General features: G+C 44.0%; 1 protein-coding gene and 1 long non-coding RNA gene across 3 annotated transcripts in view; one reads left to right on the forward strand and one right to left on the reverse strand.

The window, feature by feature from the left end:
- LOC115465850 overlaps positions 1–11,528 on the reverse strand; it is a 120,988-nt gene extending 109,460 nt beyond the window's left edge. Inside the window, exon 1 of the long non-coding RNA XR_003941467.1 lies at positions 11,389–11,528. This is a non-coding gene — a long non-coding RNA (uncharacterized LOC115465850). The remainder of the gene's footprint in view (positions 1–11,388) is intronic.
- Positions 8,367–24,642, forward strand: part of LOC115465848 (inhibin beta C chain-like) — a 48,654-nt gene continuing 32,378 nt past the window's right edge. Inside the window, exon 1 of one of the 2 annotated variants that reach the window (XM_030196631.1) lies at positions 8,367–9,295. In XM_030196631.1, coding sequence (XP_030052491.1) covers positions 8,932–9,295 — 364 coding nt within the window. In that variant the 5' untranslated portion in view covers positions 8,367–8,931. The remainder of the gene's footprint in view (positions 9,296–24,642) is intronic. The other variant, XM_030196630.1, reaches the window with a different exon arrangement.

A 24,642-nucleotide genomic window follows, 5' to 3' on the forward strand; every position in this document is an offset into this window, starting at 1 on the left:
ACTGGTCATGGCCTTGGACCAGGACAAGGCTTTCGACCGAGTGCAGTGGGGCTTTTTATGGAAGGTCCTAGACCACTATGGATTCCCGGGGGAATGGATCACGCAACTGCAGTTATTGTATGCGGGGGCGCGATTCTTTCCCTGGTGAATGGATGGAGGGGGGCGGAGGTGGGGATCTTGGCGGGGGTGCGGCAGGGGTGCCCGTTGAGCCCCCTGCTGTACGCTTTCGCCATTGATCCCCTGGTGAGGAGGCTGGAAAGGGAGGGGGGGAGGACGGGCTCAGAGGGGTGGAGGTAGGCAAAGGGAATGTGTTGCGAGTCATCGCCTATGCGGACAATGTCACCGTCTGGGTGGCGGATCGCAGGGAGGGGAGGAGGCTGCGGGAGACCCTTGCAGAATACTCCCAGGCTTCGGGGTCTCGGGTAAACCTGGGCAAGAGCACCAGTTTGTGGGTGGGGCCGGAGGGACGGCGGTTTAATTTAGGGGGTGGGTTCCCGGATAGGATAGAGAAAATGAGGGTTTTGGAAGTGTATTTTGGGGGAGGGGATTACGGGCGGAAGAATTGGGAACAAAGGATATTGGAGGCGAGGGAGAAGGTGGACCGCTGGAAGGGGTGGCGGATGCCCATGGAGGACCGGGTCCGGTTGCTGAAGAGCCAGGTGGTCCCCATGTTCCTCTTCCTGAGCTACATCTGTCTCCTGCCGGAACGCTGTTTCATGGCAATTTACAGCGTGTTCTTTCAACTCCTGTGGGGGAACAGGATGAACCCAGTTAGACGTAATATTACTTACCGGTCGCGGGAGGAAGTGGGGGTGGGAATGGTAAACCCAGTCTTGCTATTCTCCTCCCTCTTCATCCAGTTTAACCTGGGGCGGGCAGGGGGTCTGGATGCCCCAGGATGGGTACACAGTGTTGTCCAGTGGTGGGAGGGATTTTGGGGTCCTTGGTTGGGGGGAGGTAGGGTGGGACGGTTGCAGAAAGGTTTCCCGGAGGGGGTAGGCTACTACAAATCCTTGGTAAAGCTGGTTCAGCTGTGGGACATTACATGGGAGGAAGTTAGGGCAGGGCAGAGGGAGATCTGGGTGGAGCGGGTTCGCTCCCAACGCTTCTCCTCTCCCCTGGCTCTTAGGGATGCTCCGGAGCCCGTGCTGAGGCAGGTCCTGCATTTTATTTCATCCAAACGCATCCCACACAAGTACAGGGACATTGCCTGGCTGTCCCTACATGGCAGGTTGTATGTTAGGGCAAACCTTCGGTGTAGGAACCAGCAGGACCGAGACTGCCCGAGGGGGGGGAGTATGCTGGCCGGCTGGAGACCATGGACCACTTCCTGAAGGAGTGTCCATTCTCCGTAGCGGTTTGCCGGAGAGTGGCTGCCTTGCTGGCCATCCCCAGCTTCACGTCCTACACCTATGCCGCCTGGGTGTATGGGAGGCAGGGGGAGACGGGGCGGCTAGAGCCAGGTACCGCCTTTCTAATCTCAGTTATCATCAGATACTGCCTATGGATGGCTCGCTGCAGGGTGTCCCTGGGCCAGGAGTGCAGGTCTGCTGAGCAGGTCTCCTGGGACGTTGTCCGAGCTGTCCAGGAAGTGGCCCGATGGGAACGGGTGGAGGTGGGGGTAAAGACCTTTGGGGTTTGGTGGAAGCATGTACGCTTGAAGTTGAATTGAATGTTTGGGAGGGTTGGGGGGGGACGGTTTTTTGTGTAAATTTTGCATTTTTGTATAAAAGTATAGAGGGCCTGGCTTTATAACTGCACAATGTAATGTATTGAAATTTGATTTTCCGCTTTCATTTAATAAAGGAATTCTCCAGTCTGCCCAACAAGATAAAGTCATATGCGCTACTTTATTTTGATATAGAAATATCTTTATTGTTACCGTAAGCAAAAATAAAGGCCTTGAAAACCACAATACAGCACTGCAAATAACAAAGCAAGCTCTGGAGCACTTACAAGAACATTTTGAATACAACCCCACTTCACAGACCCCTCGAAAATGGTCCACCCCCCCCCCCCCCAAAAAAAAAAAAAAACTCACCTTACATCCCCCCATCCCGTCCTAACAGAAAGAATGATAAACCAAGAAGGTTTAATAAAACAATAGAAACCACACAAGCTTGCTATTGTTTTCAATAATGTCTGCCAATGTTTTGTGTCCCTCAGTGTGGTGGCAAGCTCCGCCCACTGGCTTCATCCTACCCAATTGGCTAGATAGGCTTATGCTATCTCCTATTATCAAACCTCCTTGCTGCACAACTGAATCTTCTCAAGGACCCTGTAACGTAAATCCTCTGTTGAATGGTGATGAGTAAGCCAATAACCACTACCGGTTTTGTTACTCAAATGTTCAAGTATGCGGGTCTTCACCATCTGCTTAGTTTGGCTAATATAAATTAAAGGGCATGCGACATAAAGAACAACAATGGATTTACAAGTGGAATTCAGTTCATCCATATGGTTAAACCACGATATATTGAGTGACAGGCTTTCTTGTAATCTCATTGGTGGAACTATGATGATATCATCTGTATTCCATTGGCTTAAAAGATGGTGGATTTGCAGTTACAAACATGGCTGCTAAAAACGATTGATAAGCCTTTGTGGTATCCCAGCATTAGTTTGACAGTTTGTTATTGTGATTAATCATGGCTCTTTTAATTTCTATTTTAAGGCTTCACTCAGGTGTTTATCAGCCAGTAAAGGCAAGCCTAACTGAATATCCAAACTGCTGTTCACACATGTTTGTCTGGCTTATTACTAAATTGTACTCCATCGTGTTTTTGCTCTGATTATAGTGACCATGTCTCTCAAAGCGCTGAAAAATAGTGGGAAATGTGTAAAGAATCTCATCAGAAAAATGCTATCATTGAAAGATAAACTTGAGCTAATAAAGAAGCCTGAACAGGGGGTTACAATGGCCAGAGTTTGTAAAGAATATGGCATTGCTAAATAGACCTTGTCTGACATTCATAAGAGCAAGGAAAAGTTGTTTAAGTATCAGGATGACATAAAAGATGAGTTAACTGGTTTAAACAAAAGGAAAATTTTGAGGTATGCAAGTGACAGACAAGTGGAAGATTGTAGTGTATCAGGGGGTCTTTTACTAAAGATTAGCTTGAGTTATCTGCAGTAGAGCCCATAGGAATAAAATGGGCCCTGGTGCAGATAACTCGAGCTAATCTTTAGTAAAAGACCCCCCCCCCCCCCTCAGTGATTTGTGGTTATGCATTCTGAAGGTGTATGTATGTGCATCCCAGAAGTTAAAGGTGCTATGAAAAGGTTTGCACTGAAAATCTTCGCTAGTTCTTCATTTACTGCTAGTGATGGATGGGTGTGGCATTTTTAGAAACATCGCAGAATTTCATGAAAGCATGCGGTCAGAAAGTCAATGTCTACTGACATTGATGCTGTCGAACCCTTTCATAAGTGGCATCATCTGTACATTGAGGAAGAAGGGCTCTCTTTGTGTCAACTATACAACACAGATGAGACTAAGCTCTTATGGTGCTCACTTCCTAAGACCACCATGCCTATATGGCAGAAATGAAACACCCTTGCGAGGAATGCAAAGCTAAATTTGTCAGTGCTTCTCTATACCAATGCCACTTGCACCCATGTTTCAAGTTTCTTTATTACTGCTAAAGGGTTAATTACCAACAGAGCAGTTTACAAATTATGACCCCCTTTTACTAAGGCACGCTCATGTTTTTAGCGCGTGCTAAAATTTGGTGTGGGCTAAATGTTAGAGACGCCAATGCATTCCTATGGATGTCTCGAACATTTAGCGTGTGCTCAATTTTAGCGCGCGCTAAAAACTTGAGCACGCCTTAGTAAAAGACCCCCTATATAACTAGCCTACATGTCAGATCTGATAGAATTACCACCCAGGAATGCTAAAAAAATCATCCCGCACATTCCTCAATCTTCACTTCCCCAACTGTAAAGGTCTAAAATACAAACTAACGCATGCGTCAACCTTTTCCTACCTGAGCACACAATTCTGGAACGCGCTGCCGCGCAATTTAAAAACGCTCTATGAACTAACCAACTTCTGCAAACTACTGAAGACCCATCTCTTTGACAGGGCATACCACAAAGATCAACAAATGTGAACTCCTATACAAATATCCAGAACTGCCTTATAATATTTGCTTGTTAAACTACTAATATGTGTTACCATTATCATATAACCCATGTTCCTTCTGTAATGCTAAATGTATATTTTCTTATATGTTTCCACTATTCATGATGCATTGTAAGCCACATTGAGCCTGCAAAGAGGTGGGAAAATGTGGGATACAAATGCAACAAATAAATAAATACATGAGTGAGAGTTACAGAAAGCAACTACAATGGGTATAGGAAAGCAAAAGTTGGAAAAAGAGAGGCAAGAAGGAGAAGGGGTAATTGGCAGGGTAGGGAAAGGACAGCAGAAGTCTTGGCAGATTGTTGTTCCTAATTCCTGTTCGGGGCAAAAAAAGAGAGAGTTAGGTTAAAGACCCATAGAGGGGCATAATCGAATGCGAACATCCATCTCCATGGGCATTTATCTCAGAGGACGGGTCCGCGAAGGGGCGAGCCAGACCATATTTTCGAAAAAGATGGACGTCCATCTTTTGTTTCGAAAATACGGTTTGTGCCGGGCAAGTGCATCACATTTGGGCGGATTTGAGCTGAGCGGTATCAGTTTTCAGCGATAATGGAAATCGAAGGCGCCCAGCTCAAAAACAAACAAATCCAAGGCATTTGGTCGTGGGAGGGGCCAGGATTCGTAGTGCACTGGTCCCCCTCACATGCCAGGACACCAACCGGACACCTAGGGGGCACTTGTAACCATTAAAAAAAATTAAAATACTTCCCAAGTCCATAGCTCCCTTACCTTTGGTGCTGAGCCCCCCCCAAATCCCCCCCCAAACCCACTGCCCACAACTCTACACCTTTACCATAGCACTTATGGCTGAAGGGGGGCACCTACATGTTGGTACAGTGGGTTTTGGGGATGGTTTGGAGGGCTCCCATTTAGCAGCACAAGTGTAACAGGTAGGGGGGGTGGGCCTGGGTCCACCTGCCTGAAGTCCACTGCACCCACTAACAACTGCTCCAGGGACCTGCATACTGCTGTGATGGAGCTGGGTATGACATTTGAAGCTGGCATACAGGCTGGAAAAAAAAAGTTTTTAAAGTTCTTTTGTTTTTGGTGGGAGGGGGTTAGTGACCACTGGGGGAGTCATGGGAGGTCATCCGGGCAGTTGGGGCACTTTTTGGGGACTTGTTCGTGATAAAAAAGGGTCCAAAAAAGTGACCCAAATTTTTGCTTCTGGTGCCCTTCTTTTTTCCATTATCGGCCGAGTGCGCCCATCTCTCCTCAGCCGATAAACACGCCCCAGTCCCACCTTCACCACGCCTCCAACACGCCCCCGTCAACTTTGTCCATTCTCACGACAGACTGCAGTTGGAGGCACCCAAAATCGGCTGTCGATTATACTGATTTGGGCGCCCATGAGAGAAAGGCGCCCATCTCCCGATTTGGGTCGAAATATGGGCGTCTTTCTCTTTCGAAAATAAGCTGGATAGTGATTCATAACAAAAGTAGGTTTTAAGGGCAGTCTTAAATTCTGAATGGGATAATATAATGTGGAGGGCAAGAAGAAGAGAGTTCCAGAATATGGGACCATTTACAGAAAACATGGCTTTCCTGTGGGTAGCCAAGTGTACTTCTTGAGGGGTAGGAACAATGAGAAGATGGTGCATGGCGGAATGAAGAGTCCAAGAGGGAGATTAGCTCTGAAGACACAGAGAGTATGGGAGCCTGGCCAGTAATTAGAGTCTTGTGAATCAAGGTTATAATTTTATATTGAATGCGGACCTACACAGGTAGGGCCAGTGCTCTTGGTGGAGAAGAGGAGCGACGTGGTCATATTTCCAGCTGCTCAGAATGAGTTTAACAGCCGTGTTATCTACTAATTGTAAATGGCACAGCTCCCATTGACAGATACCATTAAAGAGTGCATTATAACAGTTGATACTACTTATGATGAATGAAGAAGTCTGTGATTGTGGCCAGGCAGCCACAAACTATCAAAGATATCATGCATGAGCTGCAAGTGCATTACTATCCATCAAACAATGCCATGTTCACCCATGACATCACACAGGATTGGTTCCACAACCACTTAGTACTAACAAGAAATGGAAGATCTTAAATACATGAAGGAGAACACTAAGGCTGTCTTGCTTCTGGACAATGCAGCTTCACATCTGAGAGCAAATAAAATGGTAAGCAAGTGCGGAAGAATTAAGGTGGTGTTTCTTTCAGGAAATACAATGTCTCTCATACCAACCATGAACCAAGGCATCATCGTGACCATGAAGAGGCTGTACTGTCACCATTTTCTTAACAAAATTTTGCTTGTAGTGGATAATGACCTGGAAGCTGTGAGGGACGTGGACAGATGTGCCTCAAAGATGCTCCAGAACCTCAGTTCCAACAGTATAAGCCCAGTGATCTTCAACTGGACTAAAGCATGGAAATGTTCAGTTGAAGTGTTGGAAAAACAACCTTCTGCATGACATTGATCTTGAATTTGAAGGTTTTGGTAGCACTGACTTTCACAGAACCAGAGAAGGAGGAGACAACAGAAGAGGCTCTGACCTCATAGTTGTAGGAAGATGGTGACCAAGGCTATGACTTCTTAACAGAGGATGACATCATTGCATCTATGATGGGGGGAAGACAGTCGAGCTGTGCAGGAGGGAGATGACCAAAAAAAATGAGGAGGCAGCTGTGCTTACACACCAAGGCTTTTGGAGCTGCAAAAATGTGGACAAGATCCTGGAATATGTAGACTATTCAGATGATTTAGAGGCAAAAAAAAAATTCTACACACTACTACGTGATTTGAGGGAATTAATCATTAAGGGGTCCTTCTACTAAGGTATGCTGGATAATGGCCTGTGGTAGTGTAGACACGTTTTGGGTGCGCGCAGAATCATTTTTCAGCGTGCCTGCAAAAAATGGACATGCGGCAAAATGAAAATAGCCACACATCCATTTTGGGTCTGAGACCTTACCACCAGCCATTGACCTAGCGGTAATGACCTACGCGCATCAAATCCACTTGGCACGCATTCGAAAATAAAAATTATTTTTTTGGATACGCATATTGGATGCACACCAAAAATGAAATTACTGCATGAGCTATGCAGTAGCAGGCGGTAACTCCATTTTGGCACGCATTGGGCAGCTTAGTAAAAGGGCCCCTAAGAGACAGTATTCCACAAAGTGCCAGCTAACTTTGGATGCCTTTTTAAAGCCTATGACCTTCGCCTTCCAAAAAAAAAAAAAAAAAAAAAGTAATAATACACACACACATAAAATGAAGGAGGAGGAAATTTAGGCACATTTTGTAACTTTCAGTTGGAATCAAAGTTCTTTTTTTCTCAGTTTCACTTGTTTCGTAGAACAGGTTTTACACCTTACACAGTATATTATTTTTGAATCTGCTGTGTACCATTTTTCATTAGTTAAAATTTAGAAAAAATCATGCAACCACTGTACATTACTTTTGAATTTTCTGATTCTACACTGTACTGTATTTTCATGAATAAAATTTGGAAAAAATCAGGCATCTGCTGTAAGTTTCACTGGACTTTGGAAACAATGGACTTTCAGAGCAATAGAAACTGCCCCCCCCCCCCCCCCCACACTATAGTCCACTGCTCTGGGACACTTTTCCACAAATACACCACCCTTTCTGTAAAGAAATATTTCTCTAGATTGCTGCCGACTCTGCTCCCTTTCACCCTCATCTTATTCTCCCTGATTCCAGAGCTTCATTTCCATTAAAAGAAACCTGCCTCCTGTGCATTTATATTTTATATCTCTATTATATCTTCACTATTCCACTTAAATGAAAGGCAGCTTTAATCAAAAAAAAGGTTAGAAATAATATAAAGTGACAAATTATTTTGATGTATCAACTGTTCCTTTCTGGTGCTCTCTAATGCTTGTGAACAAGACTTACAGCTCTGATCAGACTCGGGGTGGAGTAAGAAAGGTAGAGCAAGAATTCTAAGCAATTGTACCAGAGCTTCAGAAGCAGGATATGTTGGTCAGAATTACTCAGACAGCCCTTAGAGGAAACAAAATCTTTTGCACACTCCTGTCCAAAAACCTGCTAAGTAATACAGTAGCTTGGATTTATATAACACTTTTTATTCAAAGAAGATACCAAAGGTCTTTACAGTTTAATACTTCAGAAAACGACAAGCACCCACCTCAGAGATGGATGACCTCTGAGTATGCAATATGTGCAGTCCTAGGTTTACCTCATTGCATGCAAGGGTTTGTTTTGAGTTCTTACTTCTATTCCACTGGAAAATGAAGACTACAAGTACCTGCATGCAGGGGCATAAAATCAAGATTGGATCAACCCTGTCCAGCAAAATCTGAAGTCACTAGGTTGCTCTCATGCATAATATTTTCACCATGCAAGGCCTATAACAGAATATTTAGTATGCTAAAGGCTCCCCCTATATTGATTTTTATAAATTGTCGACCTTCTTGGCTGCCCTAATCCTGCTTATAAACATTGACCAATGGTTTGTTGTCTCTGACAGCGCCTAGTGGCCCTACCTAAGCCCTGTTCTATCAATTTACCTTTCTCCACATACTAGTTACACATTGCAACATATTTACCTAGCAACCTGTCAGCTTGTTGGAATTTTTTTTTAAGTCCCAAATAAACTTTGTGTTTTTTCCCCTTTTCTTTTCCAAATCCTTCCTTGTACTTTGGATCTCTGAGAGCCACCAGCACTCCATATGCCGTATTCTCAAAAGTGGTCATATTAGCCTAACATTTGTGTCCCGGTGTCTATAAGGGCTTGTTTCTTTTTAAGTCTGCAAGTATCCTGAGATTTCACTTTGCCATGATCCACGGTGATATGGGAAGCCTGGGAGTTCAGTCCCTGCTGCTTTTGACGGTCTTGGGGCTGACTCATCCTCACAATCTTATGTGCGCTTCTTGCCCAGTAACTTCCACCTTTCAGGTGGAGATGGTGAAAGAGGTATTGATCAGGCTGGCTAAGCAGAATATTCTCAACAAGTTGCATCTGAAAGAACGACCCAACATGACTGAGCCAGTTTCTAGGGCAATGTTGGCCACAGCACTGAGGAAGCTGCAAGGTAGGAGAAGAGGACAGGATCGCATTCTGGAAATACCATGGGTGGAACAAGAGCAAAGGAGTGAGGGCTTCACACCAGAATATGAAATCATAAGCTTTGCTGAATCAGGTGAGTAATATGTTTAAACACAATAGAAAATACTAGTAGCTAAAGAACTTGTACATTTTCTGCAGATAAATGCTTGAAAGCTAGGAGAATCTGGGTTGCCTGCCCAGTTTGCTATTTCAGGTTAGCTGAGTAGGAGGCATGCAAGCACTGTTCTCTTCTGCAGAGTCATGGTTCAGTTTGACCTGTTGGAGTGGAGGAGTAACCTAATGGTTAGTGCAGTAAGCCAGGGTTAAAATCTCACTTCACCCTCCATTGCCTAAGATACCAAACTTGTAGGTCAATATTCAGCCACTGCAATCTGTGTTTTGTTTTGTTTTTTAAATGCTGGCTGCAACAGTCAAAAAGTATCTGGATATTTAAGGCCACTTAGTGGCCAGTGCTGAATACAGATCAGGTGGTTAGCGCCAGAATCTTTCCAGATAGTGGCAATATTCAGTCTGTTATCCTGATAACTTAGAAGGCTGTCCTAGGTTATCCAGATAAGTTATCCAGATAACAGACTGAATATTGTCACTATTCATATAAGTTACAGGATGGCTCCAACAATGCTCCACCCCAACAGTATTCTCATAGTGCATAGGCCAGCGCTCATTAAACATTCTTGGCTACAATGATGACGTCTCTATGGAGGACCCACCCAGATCATGACCACATATGGTCTGTAAAGATATTCAGAGGCAATATCCAGCTACTATATCTGAATAAATATTGCCCCTTAGATTATAAATCCTTTGGAGACAGGGACCTGTACCTGAATACAACTCATCTTGAATGTCTACTGAAAAGGCATGAGTTAAATCAAGGAGGTCCAGATATCCAGCTGGCAGTGAACAGCATTTTGCTGACCGCCATTGGCATTATCCCCAGAAATTCAATGCCAGGCCATGTCCTGCCTCTGTCACTGAATATCCAGGTTTACGGAGCTTGCAAAAATATAGCTAGTTAAATGCAATACTCAGCACTTAACTGGCTTTGGTGAACCGCAGAAAGATGAGTGACTTTTATGCGGTTACCTTGGCCAGTTAAGTGCTGACTCTACTCCCAGAACGCCCCCAAAATAGCCAGTTTTGCATTGGGCGCTACCCGGACATTTTCAGGGGTGCTAACTGGTTATGTGCCACTGAATATGGATGGTTAGCAATGAACAAGCAATTTAACTGGCCAGGAGCCATTTCTGGATGGTTAAATTTATTTTTATTACATTTGTACCCCGCGCTTTCCCACTCATAGTAGATTCAATGTGGTTTACATATTATATACAGGAACTTATTTGTACCTGGGGCAATGAAGGGTTAAGTGACTTGCCCAGAGTCACAAGGAGCTGCCTGTGCCTGCAGTGGGAATTGAACCCAGTTCCCCAGGACCAAAGTCCACCACTCTAACCACTAGGCCACTCCTCAAATCACTTTGAATATTGACTCCTGAGGTTCTAGGCTGCTCAGAGTTAAATCTTCCAAAACTTTATTTATTCAAATGGAGAAAGACTTTTCAAGTTCACGCTTCTGCTAATTACCTAATGCAGCTCAGCAATATAATACCTACCACCATATAAATTAATGCCCCTACACTCAACATATTGTGAAAACGATGAGGCTACTATGATGATGATGAAGCTCCCACCTCAGGATCCCAGGCCCCTCTTTCACTCAGGGTGAGCTGGTTCTCAGTATGCAGATTTATGCAAATTAATCTACCACCCTTTTCTGCTCAGGGTGACCTGCTTCTCAAAAAGCAAACAGTCAGGTTTCACCAATCAGGCTATTTTCATACACAACTTTATTCCAGCCTCTGGGGCACACTTCTTTTAGCTTAAAACACTTTCACAAGCTTAAACCGTTCTTCCAGCTTAAACATTTCATTTCTTTATACTCAGTGCAATCTTCCCTTTTAAACATTTCTTCTTGCACAGTTCAATATCCATAGATTTCTTCCCCCTGAGCCCTCTCACACAGGCCTTTGGGCTCAGTACTAACTCAGTCCCCGGACACACAGTCCCTCTTCACTGTTCTAGACACACAGGCTTTTCCTCTGGGACACACAGTACCTCTTCACTGTTCTAGACACACAGGCTTTTCAGCTGGGACACACAGTACCTCTTTGAACCCATAGTTCTTCAACCTGGCAGTCTAGGGCCTTCTTCTCCCAGCCAGCTTCCTTCTTGGGAACACCCAGTTCTACCACCAGTCCAAAGGGCACAGCCAGTACTTCTCAGGGGGATTCCTCTTTGCTTTAGTTACCAGCTCTCTTTTCCAGCTGTCAGCTCTCCTCTCCCCCTCACTCAGGTGGGGTATTAAAATGGTTAATAGCCAAACAGGACCCAGCCCATAACCTGCTGCACCTGTTTCTCCCTCCAGGACTCTCCCCGGTCCTAACGACCTCCAGCTATCCTCCAGGACTCGCCCCGGTCCTAGCGACCTCCAGCTATACCTCCCCTTTTTGGCTCCCTTCAGCAACTCACCCAGCCCTTTTCCCTGGACATTTTAGGGGAACTACGCCCTCTAGGGGCCTAACCAGGGTAGGACAGCCTCTTCCTTCTTACAATATCTAGTTTTTAAAAAATGCAGTAAAGAGGAAACCATGTTCTCTGAATCCACATCATTCCCTCATTGCCTGCCTGACTATTCCCTCCCCTCTTGCACAGCTCTCTACTCCATTCTTGGAACAAGCACACCCCCCAACTCATTTCTCCAAAGTAGCCTGAGTATGGCAGCAGGTTGTCAGTGAGTGTAAGGAATAAATCAATGTGTTCATTCACTCATTGGCTGCATAATGGTTTTGGGATCTGTGCAGAAAGTGGGGTCTGTAAACATGCGCTTGATCTATCCCTACACTCATGTGCAATCTACTGCTGCCGTCATGGCACATGGTGGCAGCAGTAGGTTGCATGTCATTATGGCTGGAATGAACCTCTCTGGCTTCCCCCAACTCACTTCAGAATGGGTGATCTGAGGAGAGGGAAGTTGAGGGAGACAGCTGCATAACAACTGAATGAAGGCCCCAAAATATCTGTTTACCCACAGCCCAATAAAACTATAATCCAACCTTGGCTGCTGGCCCAAGAAGACAGGACCTAGTTCTGAAGTTGGGAGGATGCTGGGATTTCACAGGCTGATGAAGAGAGCCTGGCTTGGGATCAGAGCAGCAAAAATGGCAAGTATCCTCAGGCCCTGCCAGTTGACACTCAGAAGTATCAGCAAAGCTAGCTGGGGCACCAGAAGCCTGTTCAAAACTGAACCTGGATAAATCTAAGATTCTTCTGTTCAGCTGTTCTCGACAAATATCTCCTCTAATTCAAACCTCCATCTCTGGTACTTTATTCCTATTGTACAATCTACTAAAATATTGGGGATAATTTTTGATTCTTCACTCTCATTCATGAACATTAGTTCTGTGATAAAATCCTGCTTTTATAAACTGCGTCTTATCTATCCAATTCATCGATCCCAAACAACCTCTGCCTTGCGGGTCATTATACATTCTTTGATTGTATCATGATTAGACTATTGTAATTTGCTTCTGATTGGATCATCTGTGGTGGAACTTTGGCTTATATAGAATTCAGCACTTCGTTTGCTTACTAATACACCCAAATATGATCACAATACTCTCTCCTATCTTGCAGAACATTGGCTACTGATACCATTTTGTCATATTTATAAGATACTCTTATTACTCTTTAAGGTTCAGGCCATTGGCAGCCCTGCCTAGCTTATGCAGTATTTAACTCCTTATGTACCTAGCCGCTCATTAAGATTATCCCAAGCTAATTTATTAACAGTGTCTATGTATGCCACCATGCGTTTGATGTATTTTCACAAACGCTTTCTTGATATCATGGGCCCTCAACTTTGGAAGCAGCTTCTGTTTTCTCTCCATCTGGAAGAGTACTTGAATAAGTTCAAGGAAGGCCTAAAAACCCATTTGTTTACTACAGCCTTTCCAAATTGATATTTTAATGCAGTGTGACAAACAGACGGGCTTCCCCCAGTACTCTGTATGCTTTATGATGTTGGGTTTTGTTTGTGTGGTTTCTTTTTGTTCTTTCTTTTCTCTACCTAATATGTTTGTTTACTGACCCTTTCCTATTACAATTGTAGTTCTTTTTTTTTCTTTGCGAATATTTTGTAAACTCACTCAGAAGGATACCTATGATACGGTATATCAAATTGCAATATACTTGAAACTTGTCCCTCTGTTTCCTCTTTGCCAGCACACTGGTAGTGTTAAACATGCTGCCAATGTACTAGCGGAGAGGAGAAGACAGCATTGGGGAGCAGAAGAACATCTTCTGATGCTTAAACAACCTGGGGCAGATAACAGATGCTTGGGGGGGGGGGGGGAGAAAGGCATAATGCAGACACTAGGAGGGAGAGGGAAGGGGGCAGATGCTGAAAGGGAGAAAATGGGGAAAGGCAGATGCTGGGGAAGGAAGAAAATGAAGTGCAAGAGTGGATACTGGGAGGAGGGGGAAGAGAGGAGAGGCAGATGCTGGGGGAGAAGGGAGGAGATAAAGGGCTGGTGAAGGATGTATAGAAGACACAAGGGGCAGATGTTGAGGAGGGAAACAGGGTACAGATACTGAAGAAAGAGACAGGAAGGTGAATACTAGGGCTCCCAAACCCTGCCAACTGAAAAAACTAAAGTGGAGCCAGGGACTCAAGCAACAGCAAATCAGAAATTAATGGTTGGAACTTGAAGTTGAGCAGGTGCAGTAACAAGACTGGGGAGTTCAGTAGCAATTGAATACATAAATATCATTTTACAGTATGTTTTTCCTTTCATTTGCAAGGCAAGACAACACTCAGATCTTTCCAGATCTATATTCTAAACACACCACCTGAAAAAAATCTTACTCTGAGGCTTTAAATTTCATTCACTGAGGTGGTAAATTTCAGTCTTTAAGATTAGCTACCCTTGGCATCTCTGTTCAGCACCATAACTGAGTTCTCTGTAGAGCCCTTTGGTATCCACATTTCTATTGCATTTTATCCATGAACAGCTTAAATGTTAGTGTAATTCCTTCATTTAAAAACTTTGCTTATGACAGAAACAAGCTGATATGCAGCATACGTCCAAGGCCAATGCTTTCATTATGCAAACTAGGGAAACACCTAAAGTACCAAAATTTGGAGGATGGCAAAATCCTATCGGGTGCTGCCTGACCACTTTTAGGAAAGTCCTAAGAAACAAGATGGTAAGCGATCCGCAAAATCCAACGTGGAGACAAAAAAGCAGATCAATCAGTGATATGGTTCAAAACTTTATTTTCAGAGATTCGCCCGACACAGACTGTGTTTCGCCCACAAGGACTGCGTCAGGGGCTCTACAAAAGCAAATAAAATCAAATACAATTAAAAACATATATATTTGTATAATACTATATCATAAAATGTTAATAATGAAAAAGAAACCATATCAGATATATAAAATCAATCAAACACTTGGAAGGAGAAATCAAATATCGTCGAGGAAATAAACATAAATACTTGCATTAATCTATGTTTACAAACATACAAATTTGAGTAACACAAATAAGACATAATCATAAATTCTCTGTTATGCATATAATTGTCTGAAATAGAGATAACTGATTTAGATAGCATAAGAACAATAGTCCAAACAATAATTAACATAATAAAATATCATTTATACTTACATATATAAAGAATCAGACTCACAACAATTATAACAAAATACCTCATACAATTTTATCACTCAATAAAACTCGCAAAAAGAATTATATGGCAATATATATTTATAATACATTTAAAATGTCAGTTATAATCAGTGGTGTGCTGGTAAATTTTTAACAACAGGCTCTCTCCCCGGTCCACCTCTGCGCCCCCCCCCCCCCCCCCACGTCCACCCTTGCGCCCCCCCCCCCCCCATCCACCTCTGCACTGCCCCAAAATTGCAGAGCTGGCTATAGCCGGGGGGGGGGGGGGGGGGCGGCGGCAATGCATTACTCTCTCCAGGAAAAAAAAATTAAATGATCCCAGGTTCCAATCTAATTAATGTTTAATGTGGGATAAAATGCCATAAATAAGTAAATAAATATAAACTTTTAATGTTGAGCACCCGATTCTCAAAGTGAACATATTCCAAACACTATAATGAAAATAAAATGATTTTTTTTTCTACCTTTGTTGTCTGGTGACTGTTTTTCTGATCATGCTGGCCCAGTATCCGATTCTGCTGCTATCTGTCCTCTGAACTCCGTTTCCAGGGCTTCCTTTCCATTTCTTTCTTTCCTTTCTTCTTCATTTCTGGTCCTCAACTTCTGCCTATTTTCTTCATCCATATGCAGTTTTTCTCCTCTCTTCCTTTTCCCTCATCTCAACTCCTTCCTCACTCTTCCCTTCCCTCCATCCATGTCCAGCATTTCTTCTCTCTCTCCCCTCCTCTCCCCTGCCCTCCATCCACCCATGTCCAGCGACCCTCCTCTCCCCTGTCCTCCATCCACCCATGTCCGGTGACCCTCCTCTCCCCTGCCCTATATGCACCTATATACCTAGCGACCCTTCTCTCCCCTGCCCTGCATGCACCCATACCCAGTAACCCTCCTTTCCCCTGCCCTCCATCCACCCAATCCAGCAGTGACCCTCCTCTCCCCTGCCCTCCATCCACCTATACACAGCGACTACCCTTCTCTCCCCTCCATGATCCACCCATGCCCAGCGACTCCCTAGTTCTCTCCCCTGCCACCCCCTCCCGAGTTATTAATAGAATTCTCCTCCCTCCCGTCACCGATCTGACTCCTTTAATTCTTCGGAGCAGGCAGTCTTGCCTGCTCGCTGCAAGCACTGACTCAGTCCCCCGCTGGCACTGCCGGTTCACGCTTCAAAATGGCCACCGAGACTTACAAGGGCGAAGTCTTGGCGGCCATTTTTAAAGCGTGAACCTGCAGCGCCAGCGGGGGAGAGTCAGCACTTGCAGCGGGCAGGCAAGACTGCCTGCCCCAAAGAACTTGTCAGGTCGGTGATGTGAGGGAAGAGGGAGGGAGGAGAGCCGAAGTATTGCCATAGAATCTTTTCTGTGTGGCTGTTATCTTGTTGAATCATATGATTTATTTTGGTCCTTTTAATATTCTATTTTACCTTTTTTGTATATATATAATTATAACTGACATTTTAAATGTATTATAAATATATATTGCCATATAATTCTTTTTGCGAGTTTTATTGAGTGATAAAAATATGAGGTATTTTGTTATAATTGTTGTGAGTCTGATTCTTTATATATGTAAGTATAAATGATATTTTATTATGTTAATTATTGTTTGGACTATTGTTCTTATGCTATCTAAATCAGTTATCTCTATTTCAGACAATTATCATATGCATAACAGAGAATTTATGATTATGTCTTATTTATGTTACTCAAATTTGTATGTTTGTAAACATAGGTTTATGCAAGTATTTATGTTTATTTCCTCGACGATATTTGATTTCTCCTTCCAAGTGTTTGATTGATTTTATATATCTGATATGGTTTCTTTTTCATTATTAACGTTTTATGATATAGTATTATACAAATATATATGTTTTTAATTGTATTTGATTTTATTTGCTTTTGTAGAGCCCCTGACGCAGCCCTTATGGGCGAAACACAGTCTGTGTCGGGCGAATCTCTGAAAATAAAGTTTTGAACCATATCACTGATTGATCTGCTTTGTTTGTCTCCACTTTTAGGAAAGGCCTCAATTGCTAACATTTTTACTTGACACCAGCACTTCTCAATTGCTAATCTAGTGCGTGCACAAGATGTCAGATGTGTTGGCCCACTGATTTTAAAAATGTTTGCAGTGGTAGCACTGTGTCACCAGCAAAACTTATCTCACCAGCAGCCAAAGAGTGCAACAGATCTTCTACACCCCCCTCCCCACCCTCCCACCCCACCCCCAGGGTAGCTGGTGAAGCCCATCCTACTAGCTGTAGACTGTAGGAGATTTGAGATAATGGCAGAACCCATGCCACCAGCAACTGAAGACTGCAGGAAGGGACCTGAATATGCAGCAATTCAGAGGAGAAAGAGGAAATTGAATGCTAGGTAAGTGTAGCTAGTAGAGAGAAAGAAGGTACTGAGTGACTAGGAGGGATGATGATAAAGGGGGTGGTATGGGGAGAGAGAGTGGATGTTGTAGCAAGGGATAACAGAGTGGAGAGAGAAAAAGAGGGAAGGTGCTGAGGAAGTGATAGGAAGAATAGAGGAGTTCTGGGTGGATAAGGGTGGGGTGGAGAGAAGATACTGGACACTATAGAAAGAGGGCAAGGAAATTGGGGTAAGGCTGGTATGCTAGGCAGGGAGTGGAGCAAAGAGAGTAGGAGGAAAGGAAAGACAGCATGCTAGGTCCTATGGGCAGGGGGCAAAGAGAAAATGAAGCTGAGCAGAAGGTGAGAGAAGAGCTTGATGAGAAGCAAAGGCCCACAAAAGCATACGAGTGTGGCCACAAATAACATGGTGGCAGCCATTCGCGATGCTCAGGTCAGTACTCTGCCCTACAAAGCAGGGTTTGGGTCTGGCTAAGAAGAGGTGGCACCTTGCAGGCATCACTGCTAACGTTGATAAGACATTTCTGGAATCCATTGGCGGCCCAGCCAGTTGAACAGCGAGCAGCTCTGAACTGGGCTTCAGGCAGGTCTAAATTACCCATTTATCTCAGGCTTCTTCCTCTTGCTGGCAATCAGAAAACTTTTCTTCAGGGACCAGAGACCAACATTCTTCATCCCACAGTAAGCTTCATCCCACAGATTCCAACCTTGGGAGCCTGCTCCTATCTAAGCCCCTCTGTCGCATGTTGCCAGCCATTCCTGGGAAACCAGGCAACCACCACACATTTTCTCTACAAGCCCATGTATCTCCTCTAGGAAAAGGAAAGTTAACTTTTTCTTCTGCAGATAAAAGGGAAAGATCCAAAGATTCCTTAGTTTCATGTGGTCACTGCCCTGATGCTAGCATCTTTCATTTTCACTTTGACCCAGACTCCACATAGTCTGAGGCAGTGTACCGGGTCCTCTGGCTCAAGCATTTTGCTGGCTCAGGGCATTCTTCTCAGCTGGAGCACAGCCCTATTATATCCATTCTATCTGGTCTGCTAAGCCAGTGTGACCTCCATAACAAGCAGGTTCACTTATAGCTATGCCTTGTCCTCCAAGGAAGCAGACTGTCACTAGCATTAGTCTCTCTCTGTGCACCAAACCACTGACAATTCCCTCAAGTGCTACCAATCAACATCATTACAAGCAAGAGTCCTGCCTGGTGGTCCCAAAGAGGACTCCCCCTCCCAGACAAGGTGTGTATATGTCCAGGAGACAACACAGACTTACCAGAGCACTACATTAATTCTGTGGACCTCCCACTTCCCCACAGAGCTTTGCTCTCTGGACCAACTGCATGACCAAGCTTGTCTACATCCTCTGTGGCTGCATAATCCAGTCCCAGACTCATGCAACAAGCAGGGTATTGAACGTCCTCCCACAGAAGAACTCTGCACCACAGAGCCACCTGATGAGCCAGCCCTGTAATCAGATCTCACTCTAGAAGCCCCACTTCCTGGTGATATGGTGGATCAGTTTCCAGCAGCTGCCGAAAAAATGCCAGCATTAGCTCAGAGATCCATTGGCAGCCCTCTGCAAAGCTGTTGCAGCTCAAGAAGTCATTGCTGTGGTTTGCCAAAGCCCCATCAGAGCCAAGGGTCCTCATTATGCAACAGTAGCTTTCACAAGCACTGTTCCCATGCCTGATCATCAGAGTTATCATCTAGGAGTCAGTGCGGCTTTTCCAGTTCATCTAAGAGACAGAAATCCTCCCAGTACAACAAAGAGTGAAGTTCATGTCAGAGTTATTCCAGCAGCTCTTCCTCCAGGCATTCAACAAGAAGACATAATTGTCAACAAGTCACGCTCCGACTCTAGAGGAAGAAGAAGCAGTTATCGGCGCTCATGTGACCACTCGCACCAGAAATCAAGGCACAGGAGGTGTCACTTAGCTGCTCATGCAGCAGCAACTGCCATTCACCAAGGGCTGAATTAACACCCCATACCCAGCAATGTCAAGCAGCCCAGACTAGCTAAAGCTACTACATGCTGAATATGTGGTGAAAGGGTTCCACCTACACAGGCACCTGTATTATTGGGGACATCTATCAAGCCAGTGTGTACATTTAAATACTTAGGAGTCCTAATAAATCAGCGCCTTTCTAATATTTTGACTGGACCATGGAACTGTTACCTATGCCGGTCTGCCCACCTCTACTTTGAAATATTTGCAAATATTGCAAAATACTGCAATTCGCCTATTGGGTAAAGCTCATATGACCAAATAAGACACCAATTTACCTGCGATACCATTGGTTGCCTATCCCATATAAAATTAAATTTAACTTACTAGTACTATTTACTGGAGTTTGAAACCTATTTACTTTATCAAAATATTTCTTGTTTGCATTATAGTTAAATTACTAATACAAATAACATTTTTTTTAAAATTACTGGTACTAGTACATAACAGGGGCAAAGCCAGAAGTCCATTTTTGGGGGTTCCTAAAGGTGGACTGAGGGGCCCGATATTCTCTCCCCCTTCCCCCTCCCCCTGCAGCCACCACCACAATAAAATATTACCTTTGTTGGTGGGGATGCAAGTTGCTGCAGAATCTGACTTGAGAGTTAATGCACGGATTGGGAATTACAAGTGATATGTTAGAACCAATGGGCTTGTGAGGATAGTTAGTGAGTATTTGTATTAGTTAGTGTTCCCAATGTGTGAAGTTGTATGAATGTAGGGTCAATGAGTACGTATGTAGGATATTTGATAATTGGAGGAAATATATATGGTACATTTTGTATTAAGAATAAAGAGCATTGAGTATAACTGTTTGAGATTTGTATATTAACAATGTAAATATACCTGAGAGGAGAAGTGGTATAAGAGTTCCCCTGAGGAACACCAAAAGGATTGGATCTAAGTTGGAGTTAATATGCTGTTTGGAATGCTTGATAAAGTTTGAGATACTGCCTGTTGCAGAGTTGGAAGAAACAAATGGTCTGAGTTTGCATAAGCTGTGACTACAATGTATCCTTATGCACGAGGGTACAAGTGCCTCCCAAACCCCCGGATCGCTATTCCAGACCATAGACCCACTCCCAAGCTCAACTGCAGGCGAACTGGAATGGATGAGTGAGGTGAGAGTAGCCCTGAATGTGAAACTGAACTGAACTAATCAACTTTGTAATCTGGGGCCAGAGCTAGCACATAGGTGAGACCTGGGTTATATATTTGAAAACCGCCGTGATCACATATGTCCAGGCAATATTGCAAATTTTAATAAACATAAACACTACTCCGACACAAGCTACTATCCTGACACCCAGTGAGTCAATGGAAGGCAGCACCACCACATCCCTTTGCCAGTGCCCTCAGCAGGAGCCTCCAAGGTGGCAGCAGTTGCTACATCACCTACCAAATAGACCCAGCGCAAGGGGAAGGAAGTGGCAAAGCAACGATAAACAAGAAGAACGGTAAGAAGCGCAAACATTCAAAGTGCTCAAGTTTGTCCCACCTACACGACTGTGGCAAAGGTTTCCCCAGTCCTTATGGAAAAAAGTAAAGATGCGGGAGTATATCAATATCTTCAAGTTGTTGGAGGGCTGGCGCCAAAAGAACTCCAAGAAGAAGTCCAAAAACGGTGACTTACTCCAAAGCTATAATAAGTCCATTCCAAGCAATCTTGCCTACTGAATCCTGTCATATGCTTGGATGATCAGCATTGTGTGCTGGAAGAGGGTAGACCAGTTGGATCCTATGCTCTTAGATGCCATAACTAGCATTTACAAAGCACAAGAGGGATACGCATGGCTTAACTATGATAAGAACTTCTGTGACAAGGTGGAGTCCAATCCACTTATGGTGTGGGAGATGGATGACAGAGGGCTCTGGCTCTGGAACATATCTACTACAGGAGTGCCAACTGACTAGTGGTGCTCCTTTACAAAATCTGCTGCAGCAAAGGCAAGGTCAGGGAGGCTGGCCTGTATGCCCTGGGATGTCTGCTGGCAATACAACAGAGTACCACCAACTGCAAGTTCAAGTACACCTGTGCCACATGTGGATTGTCTCTTTCTGCCTTGCTATGTCCAAAGAAGCTGTCTGCAAAACTTCCAGGGAACCCAAAGCCCTAATGTTTTCACGGGCTCCCACACCAATACGAGTGAAGGCAATGCAATCCTGGTTGGTGCTATACCCCAGAAGGCATGATGCTCAAATGATTACGGAAGGATTCTCATCAGGATTTCTCATCCCTTTCCAAGGAGGATTGCCTACCACACCCACCAACATAGTACCACAGCACCTCCCTCACTTGCATCATGCCATTGCTGACAAACTTGCAGAAGAAATCACCCTTGGATGTATCAAGGGACCTTCTGAATCCCCAAGATGTATCTGTCCCTTCTCTCAGCTGTGTCCAACAAGAAAACTGGAAAAATTCACCTAATTCACAACTTGTCATTTCCTGAGGGGTGTTCCATCAATGAATTCATCCCTAATACCGCTTCCTCAGTTCAATACATGTCCTTTGACACGGCACTTGATCTGATCAGAGCTGCTAGGCAGAGTGCTCTGATAGCACAAGCTGACAGAGTCCAGTTTTCAGCTCCTACCAATATACCCAAAATGCTTTCCTCTGCTGGGATTCGTGATTGTTGGACAGTATTTCTTCAACAAGTGTATAACTATGGGTTGCATCGTGTCCTGCAACATTTTTTGAGACAGTCAGCTCCTTCCTGCACTGGGTAGTTGCAAAGGTTGCCTCCTCTAAATACCTAGTGCACTGTCTGGATGAATTCCTCTTCATCAAACCCACGGATTTATGCCTTTTGTCAGAAGCTTCAGAACATGATCCACATGGTCACCTGTGAGTCTGGAGTCCCAGTTGTGCCCAACAAAACAGTGGGACCCTGATCCATGATCACCTACCTAGGCATTGGGATTGCCACCATGACCCCTCATCTACTGCTGGAATTGCTTAATTGACCTGAGAACGAAAATAGTTGGTGCATTGTTCACATTGAAACCCATGCTATATCAGATGTAATCACTCATAGGCTCCATGAATTTTGCCTGTCATGTCATCCCCATGGTCTAGATCTTCGCCTGATAACTAGTCACTGCAAATGCAGGCATCCAGTGCAGGCATCACCATATCCACTTATCTTACCCTATCTAAAAGGACTTCAGAATCTGGCTCCATTTCTTGCAATAATTAAATGGACAGGCCCTGAGACAGTTTGTCCTTATATCTAGCATAGACCTGGAACTATTCATACATTTGGCATTGTGGGGTTTGGAGCATACTATGAAGGAGACTGGTTCGCAGCCCCATGGTCTGATTCCCGGGTATTGTCAGACTTGACCAAGAGTATCTTCCTTTTTGAGCTGTTCCCTATTGTAGTGGCGATGCATGTCTAGGAAAACACATTACACAACAAGAGGGTCACATTTTGGTCTGACAATGAGACAGCTGTCAAAGTGATCAACAGACAGATAACCTGATCCCTGGCTGTGGTCAGTTTCATCAGAATCACTGTGCTACATTGCTTGCAGCTAAAGGTGATGGCCTATGCTAAGCATGTGCCAGATATGGACAGTAGTATTGCTGACTCCTTTTCTGATTTGCATTTTCCCCTCTTTCAACAGCTCGTGCCTCTCGAAGAGATGTGCCAACACCAATCCCAAAGGAGCTATGTGATCTGGAAGGAACACTGCAGCAGTGCTGATTTCCAGATCCCTTGCACCGTCAACATGGAAGGCCTACAGAAAGGCTTTTGTAGATATCTGCTGCTACCTCCGCCAAGGCAGATGGCAACACAGGCCTGTTTTGGATGACCTGCTCGCTAGTTTTTCATAATCAAGGCTTACAACAAGGGACTTTATCAAGCACTCATCAATTCAAGATTGCTGGATTTACTTTCTTTACAAACTCCTTGGCTGGGGAAACCCGCAGGGCAGTTTTCTTCTTCAGACATTGCTGAAAGGCTGGACAAGGAAGAACCAGCTGTGCTAGTCAAGAGGTGGTATATAACATATGACATCCTGTCCATGCTGTGGGAGTCCCTCAATTGCGTCTGCTCATCTGCATTTGAAACAGATCTGTTTATAGCATATTTTATTTTAGCCTTCTTGCTGCACTGCGCGCTGGTGAATTGGTTGTCCAGTCTAAGACCAATCCATCCGGAGAACTTTGTCTCACAGATGTTCGGCTGGTGCGAGATACCATCCACATCAACATTCTCAGGTCAAAGACGGATTACATGACAAGGGGCCATCTCCAGACTCTTCATCAGGTGCCAAATTTGACTCTCTGCCCTGTGTCTAATCTTAGGGCCTACCTCAAAATGCGCCCACTGGGTGGCTCCATCCTTCTGATGCACACAGATCAGAGCCCCTTAACTAGATTCCAATTTGCAGCAGTACTCTGGTGTATTATTTGCAGTGTTGGTCAAAGTACTTAAGTAAAAGTAAAAATTAAATGTATATTTTAATACTTAAGTAAAAGTACAATGAAGAACACATTAAAAAATGTACTTACTGCCCAATATAATACTTTTTGAGTAAAAAGTAAAAGTACCGTAACTACAATGAATGCAACTATTAACATTTTTATCCCAACAATTTTATTGCTCTACAGTTCAATCTACTTTGCTTTTAGTAAAATTAAATTTTGAAAATGATTGTCACTCATGTGAGTGCGCTTATGAGTCTTTAATCCACCACAGCTAAAAAGGTGTTCAACAACTGTACTATCAGGAAGTGGATTGCTGAGTCTGATAAAATGTTCCTTCAAATCAGACCATGCAGCAGTATTACCGATGCCTTTTAACTGGGTCTGCAGGTACTGATCAGCGGAATCTCTGTCTGAAACACCTGACTTCCTTATAGCAAAGAATGCTTTATCATCATTGTTGTCATTATTATCATCTGCATTAGTAGTGGTGCTAATTCATCACTTACATCTTCATCTTCATGTTTGTTATTATTGTCATGCTGTCCAGTTACAGAGAAGGCTTTCACAAAGTTGTCCAAACTATTTTTCGTCTGATGCCAAACACTGAATATCTTCAAGAACTGATGCAAGAATGTCATATGTATGGAAACTCTTCAGTCTCAAGGCCAGACAAGCAGACTATCAATCCAGTGGACTGTCATGCCAATGTAAAATTTTCCATGAGATGTCCAGCAGTCTGTTGTGGTAGAGTCATGTCCACCAAGAACTGCAACCAGCTTCAGCTTCATCTCCACTTTAAAGTAACCAAACTCATCACTGTTCTATTTGGCTGGAGACTAGTAATCAG

This window comes from Microcaecilia unicolor, chromosome 3, assembly GCF_901765095.1.
Source record: "Microcaecilia unicolor chromosome 3, aMicUni1.1, whole genome shotgun sequence".
Lineage (NCBI taxonomy): Eukaryota > Metazoa > Chordata > Amphibia > Gymnophiona > Siphonopidae > Microcaecilia > Microcaecilia unicolor.